The sequence below is a fragment of the Euleptes europaea genome, chromosome 3 (genome assembly GCF_029931775.1).
Source record: "Euleptes europaea isolate rEulEur1 chromosome 3, rEulEur1.hap1, whole genome shotgun sequence".
In the NCBI taxonomy this organism is placed as follows: Eukaryota; Metazoa; Chordata; class Lepidosauria; order Squamata; family Sphaerodactylidae; genus Euleptes; species Euleptes europaea.
In genome coordinates this window covers 80,561,831-80,575,637 of record NC_079314.1, presented here as the reverse complement: position 1 = coordinate 80,575,637, position 13,807 = coordinate 80,561,831, and the positions used below count along the sequence as shown (strand labels likewise).

General features: G+C 40.1%; 2 protein-coding genes across 2 annotated transcripts in view; one reads left to right on the top strand and one right to left on the bottom strand.

The window, feature by feature from the left end:
- Nucleotides 1-1,470, top strand: part of CEP290 (centrosomal protein 290) — a 71,888-nt gene extending 70,418 nt beyond the window's left edge. The window contains exons 53-54 of the mRNA XM_056846521.1: nucleotides 185-273; nucleotides 1,246-1,470. Of these exons, the coding sequence (XP_056702499.1) occupies nucleotides 185-273; nucleotides 1,246-1,434 (278 nt within the window). The 3' untranslated portion in view covers nucleotides 1,435-1,470. The remainder of the gene's footprint in view (nucleotides 1-184; nucleotides 274-1,245) is intronic.
- Nucleotides 1,471-2,982: 1,512 nt separating this feature from the next.
- On the bottom strand, nucleotides 2,983-9,979 carry RLIG1 (RNA 5'-phosphate and 3'-OH ligase 1). Its single transcript, XM_056846932.1, has 7 exons — nucleotides 9,875-9,979; nucleotides 7,281-7,398; nucleotides 6,089-6,184; nucleotides 5,001-5,117; nucleotides 4,216-4,413; nucleotides 3,519-3,688; nucleotides 2,983-3,171 (listed from the first exon to the last, which is right to left on the bottom strand). Exons 1-7 carry the CDS (start codon nucleotides 9,962-9,964, stop codon nucleotides 2,983-2,985), a joined length of 978 nt encoding a protein of 325 aa, XP_056702910.1. The 5' UTR covers nucleotides 9,965-9,979.
- Nucleotides 9,980-13,807: the final 3,828 nt, after the last annotated feature.

The following is a 13,807-nucleotide window of genomic DNA, read 5'->3' as shown; positions in this document are numbered from 1 at the left end:
AAATTGGCTGAAGTTTCCTCATGGAACTCTGTTTAACCTACATATCCTATTCCTGTCTTATTTAGAGCCTTGAATAAAAAGCATATGAAACACTCAGTTGATTCCTTATCTAAAAATAATGACATTTTTAAATCTTCATGTATGTCAACTCTTTGTGCCTAAGATCTTATCTTTTAATATCCAGAGAAAGATGAACATGACAGATTAAAATCAGAAGTAGCAGACCTCAAGATGCAGCTAAAAGCCGGAGATTTGGACCAACAGTGCCTTAAGGTTAGTATTTTAACGTCCTTGTATCTAATTACCAAGGCTGGCCCCTAAGCTGATCAAAAAATCTAGAAAACAGGTCCAGACCCAGCTACAATTTTACATTTCTGCAAGTCCAGGGAAAACCCCAGACAAAAATCTGATTTGTAAAAAAAAAAATAAAAAAAAAAAACGAGGCATAAAACACTCAGTTTGGACAGCAAATTGGTTTGCCATAACAACCCAAAATGGCATCGATGGACATCAATATGAGGAGGATGTGAAGGATGACGAGGTGCAGGCAAAAGAGCAAGCAGCCAACAGGAGGGAGGGACAGCATGGGTGGGGTGGGATAAAAGTAGAGTGACAGAGGGAGGGAATGATGGATTCCCCTTCCCCACAACTTCTCTTGTTCCAATCATTGTTCATTTGCAAGCATGCAGATGAAACGCTATTTTAGAAAAATTAGCATGGTCCTAAAGCCATAAAACCATATGTAACAGAGGGAGCCTTACTCCAAGGAAGATAGTTTCAGAGGGTAGCCATATTGGTCTGCAGTAGAACAGCAAGATTAGAGACCAACAAGAATTTCATGGTATTAGCCTTTGAGAGTCAATGCTCCCTTTGTCATTATGCCAAGGAAGTCATTGAATGCAAACTTTTTTTTCCCAACAGTGAAATTCAGTAGTTCTGCTAACTAGATGTTGGACTTACATGGAAAGGTACATTCTATCCATGCTCTTTGCCCACGCTCCAGCCAAATTTAAATACTTTGAGGTCACATATATTTCAGTGGGAAGAGCCAAATATATTCTTAAGTTCGCCACTGAAAACAATGGAACTTAAAAGTACTAAACTTTGGATGGATTGTATTATGTCTATGGCCTTTCTTTCAAATAAAGAAGTTAAAAGAGGAACAATGCAAAAGAGTACTGTGACGAAGAATTTTGAGATGAAAGTGTTGACAGTCTGTAAAAATGGTGCTTTCCCCTTACTTAGGAAGAAATCAGAAAGCTGAAAAATGAATTGGCTAATTTTGACCCATCTTTTTTTGAAGAAATTGAGGATTTAAAATATAACTACAATGAAGAAGTTAAAAAAAATATTATTCTGGAAGAAAAATTGAAAAGTCTTTCTGAACAATTTGGTGTTCAAATAGATATTCCAGCCAAAGTTTCTATTGACTAAATCAGAAGGTAGGTATCTACTTGAAGTAGCCAGCAAATGTTGTCTGATTGAAAATGATTCTTGGCCCAGAACTCAGAGGAAAAAACTTGCTCATCAGGAGTCAAGCCAAACATTTTCTAAAGAGTGACAAAATTGTGAAGCTTATTCCCACTGTGAGCCTCCAGAAAACCTCCTTCAACTCTTGAGTAAGGAACTATCTCTGTGATGAATGTGAACCACTTCTTATTTTCAGGCAGGGGGGGAAGTAAATAAAAGGTTTGTACTATTGTAAATTTGAGGACTAGTAACTTTTTATTGTTGCTAAATTATTTTATTACATTTTTATAGATATTCCATTGTTGTATTGCACATAATATGGTTTAACATTTTTTCATGTTTGTCATTAACATGTAATGCAAACAGCAGATGAGTGCTTATTCATTAAGTCTCAAATATTTCAAATTGAGGCTATCGGTTACATTATTATAAAGGCTTTAATAATTTTTGTTTAACTTGCCAAAGAACTTCACTGGTTTTGGAATTTATAATAAATACCAAATTTTAGTTGCATTATCCCAAGGTAAGTGAAGAATTCTCCTGGATGGTTAGAAATTATTAAATTATATAAGCAAGTTATAGCAAACACACTTCTAGAGAAATGCAGAATATTTAAAGTATTTTAAAAAATTAATCCTCAGGGGTATCTTGTATTACCTGTTGCATTTTAATAACATTTGGCAGTGGATCCTGTGATTGTGCTCCACCAACAGAAAAACCTTTCTCTAGTGGAGCAAGCACGTCACACTGTTAACAGAATAGAATCTGAGGATTCAACCTATGGATACCGCCTCAGTTGTATGAGTTTGTATCTGCAGTTCACACACACTTTTTTAAACTACAAAGTAAAGGCCACTTTTATTTCCCAATCATTCCTTTTCACTCAAAATATACAGGAACACGAACTGCTATATATGCACCCCATCACAATAGATGTACTACCCAAGTGTATAGGGTTTTATCAGTACAACAATTGGCACCAGAAGCTGCCCTAAGGCTACACAGTAATACTACCTTAAATTAAAAAATACACCTATCCTCAAAAGCTTTGGCTAGTGTAAACCCTACTCACCGCTACAAAGATTCAGGCATCAAAGCAGTCTAGTAAACAGTTGTTTGATGTTACGAAATGAGAACTGTACTTCCATCGATTTAAATGTTATCTTCCTACAATAAACATACCTATACAAATTAATCAATATTCTACACTAATTATTGCAATTATTGAAAATAACTGTACAGCAATTACAACCATGACATTCGATGGACCTGCTCCTTGCTGCTTTAATGAAGTGTCTCAGATGCTTAACTGTTTGAAACTGTTAAAGGTGCTCAAGATTCATAGCTTAGATTTTCCTTTATGGCTCTTCTTCTGTATGAACAGTAATATTTGCTATATTTACATACGACCTTGAAGAGATTAAATACTATTTACATTTGGACACAATCTGACACTTTTTAAATTTCTAAATAAGTGAAGTAATCAAAATGGCTATTTTAAAAAAGAAATTCTCACAGATCCCACAATATATCTCTGAGACTACTGAATCTCTGACCATCCAGCTTTGAAAAGTAATTAAAAAGTGTCTTTGATTCAAAATTATAGTCATGTTTGCCCCCACTGAAAGTGACAACAACTGGTTGAGAAGTCAGAGAAGGGTCCACAACTGGCCAGTTCAAGCCAAGATGATGTCGATGGAGCTAAAAAGAAAAGAAAAACACTATTAAATTATTGGCATTCAGTATTGGGTCATATAGCTGGAACCCATATAAATGAAAAGCATCACAACTTCCTACTTGAGCATACGCCATTTTTAACATTTTGCTTAAAGAAGATTTGTAGACCAAAACGAGAAACTCTTAACTCCTCCATTGCAGTTTGTCCACTTAGGCTGTTCTTTTAAGCAGTTGAGTAAATATTTCATATTTTAGGAAAAGAAAAACAAACTCTCTTGTTTTTAATAACTGCTTGGCCTGTCAGGATACTGCACTTTAAACATTTGTAAATAAATCAAAAGCTTGACTACTTAATAAGGTCTCAAAATTACCTTGATTAAATATCCATTACTGCAGTGCCATACAATTCCTTCAATTTTCCCTTCATTGCATCCATTGAACCAAGACAGCAGGTCATTGTGATTTAGTGCAGGTTGAGTTTTTATCTGAAAGGCTCCATGTGGTACAAGAAGGTGCACAGGATGTTTCTTGCTTCCTAAACCTATTAAAATATTGTTTAACAAATACAACTAGAAAATGTCTTATTGTTACAGAAACTCAATTTCACTGGACCATTCTTTTCCCTGCCCCCAGCCATGCCTTTATTTCATAATCATCCCCCACATACAGGTCCATCTCAAGCCCTCGACTTCTGTTTTCACAGGCCTGTGATTTCTTCTTGCCTTTGCTTTCCTAAGCTGTTCTGTCAATCCTTGCCTTGTCTAGAATCTGTGCAACTCAGTCAATGGTAGACATAGACCCTTCCTCATTTCTGTAACATCAATACAACTTAGCCAATCCCTGCCAGAGCTTCACAAAAATCTTAATTTATATTGCACTATGTACTGTCTTTTCACTAATTATTGCAACAGCTTGCAACCTAATATTTTCATTTATCAATCAGAACAATTGTATTTCTAATTCTGCTTTGCTGCACATATTAGTAAAGGTAAAGGTCCCCTGTGCACATATTAATGCCTGGCAAAACCTTACTTTAAAATATCTAACGTGAATACACAATATACTTACCATATGGGTTTGCATTAATGTTTGTTCCAATAAGTTCCAATGTTTGCTCTGAAAGATCAGACAAGGGCACTGGACTTATTTCCAACAGATCAGATTCCTCAGTGTGGTGTTTCAGCACAAGACCGAGCTCAAATTCATAGTCAACAACAGAAGTATGCCAGCAATACTGTTTGCTATTTTTCTCCACTGGCATCCAACCTGTAAGAAAAGAGAAAATGTTCTAATATAATTTTATGAGGGTTGAATTTATTGTCCTGTTATTACTTTCAGCCACCTCAAGTAAGTCTCTAGAGAAAAAGTTTATACATCTTCTAAATAAATACAAAAAATGGGATCTGTCAAGATTGGCTTTATTTGCATAAAAAGATTAATTAATATAAGTTGCTAATTGTACCAGGAAAATAAAATCAGTACTGAATTTTTTAAAAAAAGCACCATGCTAATTGACAATGGAGATGTGGAAGACCCCAAATTTGTTGCACTTGGGAGGGGGTGACAAAGTATACTGAAATTAATCCATTTTGGTGTCGTCAGAAGAACCAAATATCATATAGGTATTCAGATCAGAAATCATCTCACCCTCTCTAATATTGTGAAAGTAAAGCAGACAGATGGGATAAAGTTCTCTAAACAGGAAATATAGACATGCATCACTTGTTATTACTGACTTACCACTTGATTACTTGCAGTTGAACGTATTGTAGTAATCAAGATGCATGTGTGAACTCTAAATGACAAAAAATAATATTTAGAATGAACTTTGGCATCCAGTTGTATTTTTCTACCTGGAATATGTCCATTTTCATCAGGAAAAGGCTTCCCATTGTAGTGGTCTATTGCCTTTGCTGGAATCCAGCATTCAGGGACAGGCTTGAAGTCGTCTTCAATATCCCAAGTAAATCCTTAAAGCAAGAATGTGAAATTGTGCATTTTGTAACTGTAACCATTTAGTCACTATCATGAGCATCTGAACAGATAATATAACTTGGCCAGGGATAAACTGGTGACAGCAGTTATTCATACGGCTTTCTTTAGTTATATTTATATTATAAATTTGTGCATGTGGAATGCAAAATAAAATAATAAAATTGCTGATTCTTCAAATGTTTGTGTTGTCCCATTCAAATGGAGAATGCTAAAGGCTATGTTCTTGCAAAATCAAAACTTGTTCAGAAAAAAAAATTCAAACCATTTGAAGACATGTTTTCAGGGTAGCAGCAACTTTCAAGCTACTAACTGACTCTACTGAAAGTTTTCCCATTCAAGCCAATATCTAAAAGAATATAAGTAGAACATAGTTGAAATGTTTGAATCTGTTGCTGTTGGAATTAGTATGTGCCAGAATGTTTTTTAAGACTATGCTGCCCATGCAGACTAAAGGTTAAGAATAAGGTAGGCTAGTATATCTTATTGGACTCAGAAGGATGCAAAGTTTCAAAATGAAAGATTCTCACTGGTTACTTTTCAATCTTGTTTGTAATTATTTTTTCAATCTAACATCAGGTATTATTTCACTATTAGAGGAAAAGCAGCTGTGGCTTCATTGCCCAAAAGTGGCTAAGAAAACTGCTACTTGGTTGGTAAGCATGAAACTCTTCCTTGTCATTTCTCCCTCATCCTGCCTATCTAGTTCTGTCCCTTCACCAGCCACATACAGATATACAAAATTAAGAGAGACAGATACTCTCTTTTACTCCTACCCTCAAGTAGATATTTCAGACCATGACAAACTGAAAACAATACATGCAAGAACTGAAGGGGAAGAATGTGCATGGGAAAGATTAGGGATGACTACTTGGGTCATCAGCCTTCTCCACCTCACTAGATTCCAGCCTGTACTTTCCAGAGATTCTTCATTAGAATTACCGCTAACCTTTAGAGTTGTCTGTTGAAAACAGGAACCGTTTAAACCTTTTTTCGGCTTGCTTGTTGGGTTTTCTATCCAACCGGGCCCAAAGATACGGTTGCCCTAAAGTTGTGAAACAAGAAACATACAATGTGGTTTGAAAAACCTACTAAATGAACCTTTGAACAACTTTTGCTTAGAGGTTGGTACGCTAGTCAACTGAACAAACACCAACAACTGACTAGTCAAATGCTCTCTGAAGTCAAGAATGCCATTGTGTGGGTGGGCAGCCTACACTTTTTATTTCATTGTCATATCAGCAAAGGTTTCCACCTTGTCGGGCAGGAACAGACCTAACAGCATAAGAAAGCTTCTACCGGCTACCTATTATAACTAGACATCCTGAAACAGGAAGGCTTGGCTGATAATTTAGACAGCCAACATGAAAAAATTGACTCCTGATTAATATTTGCTATTTACTATGTTTTTTAATTTAATCTTTTAAAAATTATGAAACTATAGGCTGTGACCCTACAATGAACTGCAAGCTTGCAAGTGAGGTAGGTTAAGCTAGCGGTATGAGATCAGCCTAAGGTCACCCAGCAAGCTTCCACAAGAGAGTGGGGATTCAAACCTGGGTCTCCCAGATCCTAGTTCGACATTCTAACCACCACACCACACTGGCTCAAGGTGATCCAGTAAGCTTGCATGGCAGAGTGGGGATTCAAACCTGAGTGTCCCAAACACTAGTCTAACATCCTAACTACTATACCAAGACTGGTAGTCTGTTATAGGCCCCCTTTTTATCTGTTTATTGAAACTTCCATTGCTTTGAGGAAAAGCTGGTCCTCAAAACCTCCAAAGAGAGATCTATATGTGTGTCCCATATCAACAATGTTGCAACACTTTCCACTTGGTCCTGTAGAAAAGCATCCGGACATCACATTGTGAGCAGAGCCCAGGGGCAAATGAAGCTTCTCATGCCATATTTGCTGGTGTGTTAAACTGAAAGGTCATATATCACACTTATATCATGGGTAACAGCTCTGTAGTAATATACTGATCATATCTTAGGCCCTTCTGTGACCTGGCTAAAGAGGCATCACTCCCATACTGAAAACCTCAGAGGAGGTGGCTGTTTGCAAAGAAAATGATGCCCATATCTTGAATTACATATGTCTTATGAATACAACAATAAGAAAGCTCTTCCGTGTATTACCTTTGTACGTAGTTATGTAACAGCAAGTTCCATCCACCTTTTCAGTTGGAATTGCATTGTATATATCTGCATCTAATGCCTTCTGTGTAATCGTTTCAGTGGCCAACACTTTAAAAGGCTGAAAAGAAGACAGTCATAAATTGTTTTGCAAGCATAGTCAAGGCAGGAATTAGAAATTACAAAGAGACTAAAATTCCTAAGGAGAAGCAAAGCAACTTTTGCTTCTGATTCCTAGCCAGAATGTTCTTGGTATAGTACAGCTCTGAGTTATCTATTCAAGGGAGAGAAATAAAACTGCCCCGTTAATTTTGAGTATTTTAAAGTTGCTTTCAGAATTTATTCAGTGGGAACGTGCTTCTCCATCTTGAAAGACTCAAGCTTAGAATCTTTAAAGATGAGATAGCCATGGCAACAAAGATTCCATACATCATTTATCAAGGAAACAACAGTTGCTTTCAAGCTTCTGTTTGAAATTAGAAGCCACATCACCAACAATGGTAAGAAGTTAGGGACCCTGGGAATAATGTTAAAGATTGTTACATTGTGAAAAAGTCTTCATTCAAAACTTTTGCTTTGATGATTACATGCTAAATGTAGAACCAGAATGTTTTTGTTTTTTTAATAGCAACGAGTTTATACTTAAGGTTACTTCTGGGGCCAGTCCAACTGAATTAGTTATTAAGTATGGAATTTGAAACTATAGATCTCATGGGGAGGTGAATCTCCAGCTATGCCACTTTGGAATACTGATCTGTTCCTTGATAGCCCAACGAGAACGTGAAAAACCAGAACTCCCAAATACTGCATCGTGACATTCTGAAGCAGCATCTGTAATAAAGTCACCTGTCATTTGATGCGTGACTCGGATGTTTTATGAAAGGTCGGCACTTTGAAGGCTTGTCTAATAAAACAGGGAATAACCATTTCGTAATCCTATTTAGTTTATGTTCGGGCAAGTATGTTGGGAGAGGGAGGCCAAACAGCATCTCCTGGCCGGAATAGACTCTGCGCACAACTAATCGCACATCACACAGAAGGGGTTCTTGTCGCTTTTTCGCTCTTCCCACGCAGAGAAGGGGGCAGAAGGCGAAAACGCATGGGAGGTTTTGCCTTGGATTTGCCCCTCTCTAAATGCACATTTCCCCCAGCCAAATTCTCAAAACTCAGCCCCCATGCAGAGTATTGAGAATTCAGATGGGGAAAACGTGCATCGATAGAGGGGCAAATCCAAGGCAAAACCTCCCATACGTTTTCGCCCAGAGCCCATTCAGGTCACCATCGAGACGCACTCACAGGTCCACGGTAACCCCAGCATCTATTCACAGTGGATAGCTGTGTTAGTCTGTCTGCAGTAGTAGAAAAGAGCAAGAGTCCAATAGCACCTTAAAGACTAACAAAAATATTTTCTGGCAGGATATGAGCTTTCGTGAGCCACAGCTACTTCGTATCTGAAGAAGTGAGCTGTGGCTCACGAAAGCTCATACCTTGCCAGAAAATATTTTTGTTAGTCTTTAAGGTGCTACAGGACATTTGCTCTACCCAGCATCTATGTAAATTATTAACACTGGCTGCACAAGCGTTTTACAAGCCTGTCAACCAGTACTTTTCCTGGAGAGGTTTCCCAGCACGCGGACCGAGACCTCCTCCTGGTGGCCTTCGAAGTCTCTCCTGGAGAGACTTCTGCAGACCACACCTAATCCCATCACGCCTGCTATTCACATTTACATACTGTTAACATTTACATACTAATGCTTGTCTGAGTTCACTCTCCTCTACTTAAAGACAGGTGGATTCACATTCTAGCTGTATCTGAAGAAGTGAGCGGTGGCTCACGAACGCTCATACACTGCCAGAAAATTTTTTTGTTAGTCTTTAAGGCGCTCCTGGACTCTTGCCCTTTTCCACTACTGCAGACAGACTAACACGGCTACCCACTGTGAATTATCTTCATGAGAAAAGATGGGGATGAACATCAAGGAACGTTCCACAGGCTCACAGCCTTTAATGTATCGAACAGTAAATGTCAGTTGATCTGTGTGTGAGATGTCTGGAGTGGAATCGACACTTATTGAATAATACTTTGACCCTTTCACTTCTTCCAAGAATAGTACAAAGAACCTGTTGTCTCATTAATTCAATAAATTCCTCACAAATATTTGCAGATAAATATGACGGATTCCCTTTTCCAGGATTAAAATTCGAAGGGACTCATCAGCCATCGTTCGAGACTCCCTATATAGACAGATGGATTCACATTCTAGCTGTATCTGAAGAAGTGAGCTGTGGCTCACGAAAGCTCACACCCCTGCCAGAAAATATTTTTGTTAAAGTCTTTTACGGTGCTCCTGGACTCTGGCCCTTTTCTACTACTGCAGACAGACTAACACGGCGACCCACTGTGAATTATCTCCTGACGTTGAAGCGGAAGGAAACGCGAGCAACAGCCACGAGGGGCAATTCGACACGCAGGCTGTACGGCGGAGGCACGAGGAGGCGCCCCCAAACGGACCGCTCTTCCCTCGAGCTGCCCGCCTCCCCACCCCGCCCCGCCCGCTCTCCCGGCCGGCCCGGGGCTCCTCCTCGGCAGGCGGTACCTGGCGCTCCCGCTTGGCCGAGGGCTCCTCTTTCACCTGAGTCACAAACAGGCAGGGCACCTTCTGTTGCACCGAGCCCAGGCGACTCATGGCTCTGGCGTCGCGCGCCCCCCACCCCCAGCGGCCGCCCGAGCAAGCAACCGCCAGCCTCCAACGGCCGTTCTCATCTCCGGCACCTTCGCAGCCCGGCAGCAGCCGCGGCAGGCCTGGCCGAAAGGAGCGCTGGGAAATGTAGTTCGCGGCCGGCAAACGGGAGCGCGCCGGAGGGCTTCGGGTTGGTTTGCAGGCGAGCGGGGGAGGAGGGAAGCGGAGGGCTTCCCGTTCGTCCCCGCGTCGCGACTGGTGGCCTGCTTTCGGAAGTCAGGAGAGAACACGTCGTTTGTTTGCACTCCAGGGTGGCGCGCGTGGTATTCGACTTGGGAGACGCGGGTTCGAATCCCCACTTTGCAACCAAGTCTTGGTGGGTAGCCGCGTTAGTCTGTCTGCAGTCGTAGAAAAGGGCCAGAGTCCAGGAGCACCTTAAAGACTAGCAAAAATATTTGCTGGTAGGGTAGGAGCTTTCGTGAGCCACAGCTCACTTCTTGATAGTTGATATTCAAACTAAAGACAATGCATTTCCCTGGGCTGAATAAAGACCTTGCATTCATGGCTCATGACCAATGCTGATTTCTCCGCACCCATCTCTCCCCTGGACATCACAGACTCTTCTGCAGACCACACCTAATCCCATCACGCCTGCTATTCACATTTACATACTGGTAACATTTTGATACTAATGCTGGTCTGAATTCACTCTCCTCTACTGAAAGACAGATGGATTCACATTCTAGCTGTATCTGAAGAAGTGAACTGTGGCTCACGAAAGCTCACACCCTGCCAGGAAACATTTTTGTTAGTCTTTAAGGTGCTACTGGACTCTTGCTCTTTGCAACCAAGTCTTGGTAATGCTTCAACGCGAGGGAAAGCTTCACGTTCGGAGTTCTGTTCTTTATGGCCGTTTCTGCACAGGAGGTTTGGCCTTGGATTTGCCCCTCTCTAGATGCACATTTTCCCCATCCTAATTCTCAAAACTCTGCAGGGGGGCTGATTGTTGAGTTTTGAGAATTTAGATGGGGAAAATGTGCATCTAGAAAGCGGCAAATCCAAGGCAACATCTCCCGTGCAGAAATGGCCTATGTGACGGTTAAAGGTGCAGAACAGATTCTCTTCCCCCCCCAGTTAGTAGGCATCTTTATTTGTAAATGGATTTCATGCAGGAGTGTTAGATTTAAAATAACTGAAAGACTACTGTGGAATTGTCAGATCTGAAATACAGCATACTTGTACAGTCTTGAAAATGACTGAGCAACAATTCTACACGGTAGTGCCTCAATGTAAGGACTGTAATACGTGAAAGCTGCTCTCCACATAGGTTTGCTTGGCCATACAGAGACTTAAATCTTGAGGCCAATGCCTGAAGACTCCCATAAAGCCATCTACCTATATTAAGAACCACTTAAAGCAGTACGCCCCCTATATGGAGCCATTCTTCCATGTGGAAGCATTTCTCAGTGGCTGTTATGCAGTTGCTTCCAATGTATATAAGGTTGCCAGCTCCTAGTTGGGAAATACCTGGAAATGTGGAGGGTGGAGCCTGAGGAGAGCGGGGTTTGTAGAGGGGAGGGATCTCAATGCCATAGAGCCCAATTGCCAAAGTGGCCATTTTCTCCAGGGGAACTGATCTCTGTCGCCTGGAGATCAGTTGTAATAGTGGGTGATCTCCAGCCACCATCTGGAGGTTGGCAACCCTAAATGTATGGCAGTCTTGACTGTAGAGTGACTGATCATCAACTGAAGATGGACATAGGTATGCGAATCAGCTCAAGGTCTCAGACTGTCTGTAAATGAGTGTTCTCTCTGATCGTATTTTGTAAACTGTCATTCTCTTTCCTCCACATTCCCATAATACAAGGACGTGTTCAAGATCTTTTCCAAACTAATTATTATACTTTCCCTGAGTTTTTAGCTCCAAAGCATCTGCATAGCAATATCCACTGGCTCATATTGTGTCAGCATTGGTTTCATGTTGTTTATAGCATGCATGTCCTGCAGTGGTGCATGCCTCTGAAGTTTCTGTGAGTAAGGCCTAGGACAAACTTTCAAGGATCACCCTTGTTTGGAAGACTGTTGGTTAGTCATTGAAATCTAAATGTAAGGATTGCATAGAAATGTATGTTCATAAGTTAATAATAGGTATGATTTATTTCCTATCTTTTTCAATATTATAAGCTTCTTATCTGTATATCATAAAATAAGTCTACCTTTTTCCACGTGTCAAAGCCTAGACTGAATTATATCGTTATATATCTAAATTACTTTTGGGTTATTAAAAGCATGCAGAATTGACACAAGCTACAAATACTAAAACATTTTTAGATTAAAAAAATCAAATAATCTATTCTTTCAGGTGACATCTTCATGGTTTCATTTATGGAAGGAACATCTGGTGCCAATCAACTACAAGAACTATTAGGGTAAATATGATGTCATATTAGATTTATTTATATGCTGCCCTTTCCTGGCCAACGCCAAGCTCAGGTCCGTTTACAACTCTTCAATACAATGACATTAAATCATAAACAGAATAAATTTATAAAAGCATAAATCTACATTTCTAGTTTGAATAGACACAGTCGATATTTTGTGCTCTCCTCAGGGCAGCCTTTTACATAGTTTTTCACAGTAACTTTGTAATTTTTTTTTTTAATTTACAAGCATAGAAAGCATGATATGGGCACAGAAAAAAGCATCTTTGGGTTGGACGTATGGGATATTTGCAGCATCCATTCAAAGGAAGAGACTCAGCCAGCAATCCTTTAGCAACTCTTTCAATCCAATGTTGTGGAATGTGGTGTAGGAGGCACTGCTCTCCCAAACACTGGTGAGTCACATTGGTGATTCAGTGGGAAGAGTTTTCTGAGTGGTATACCTTTGACCTCAATCATCTATGGCTGATGTGAGCAAACAAAAACTTTCCCAAGTGTCCACACCTGAAATTCATGCAAACAAATGCAGTGGTACCTCAAGCATGAATACTGTTGACCACAAGAGTACCATGGTCAATCAGATGCAAGGGATTTTATCGTCACAGTGTTTAGCGAACATGTCACAGTAGTTTAACAAAAGCCAATATTATCATATAGGATCCCAAGACTAATTGAGTCACTTAGCACTTGAAACAATTCCACTGGGCAATACTGAGAAGATGAAATAGTGATGGTGAAGTTTTTACTGTTTCCTGACACTATCAACATTAATGCAAACTGTGACCTTAGTTCTATCAGATGTTGCCCTAGGATTTCTTTCCTCTGCTGTGGTTTCCATCCTACTCATTCTGCCAGCGAAACACATGAAGCTGCCTTATACTGAATCAGACCCTTGGTCCATCAAAGTCAGTATTGTCTACGCAGACCGGCAGTGGCTCTCCAGGGTCTCAGGTAGGGGTCTTTCTCATCACCTACTTGCCTAGTCCCATTAACTAGAGATGTTGGGGATTGAACCTGGGACCAGCCACAGCCCCTCCATCATCATTATACCAAGGAGTCACTAGTGAGGGGGACACTTAGGAGTAATATGAGCTCTAACGAGCGAGAGAGAATATTTAGTAATGACTGTATCAATCACTGATCCCAATCCTAGGGATAAACCCAGAGTAATACCAACCAAAGAATCTCTCAGGGCATCCTATAGGGTTGATCAAGTACTTGGGCTGAACCACCTTTTGAGATTTCAGGAATCCTAAACTGAACCAGGTAATGGCCAATGCATGAAAATGCAGCAATTTTAAATGCCTTCTTCACTAGACCAGTCCTAACCCTAACCAAATAGATAGCAGATTGAGATTATGGCAGGATTCAGGTGTCTGTTCAAATAAGTATAACCAAGTTCTTTGCT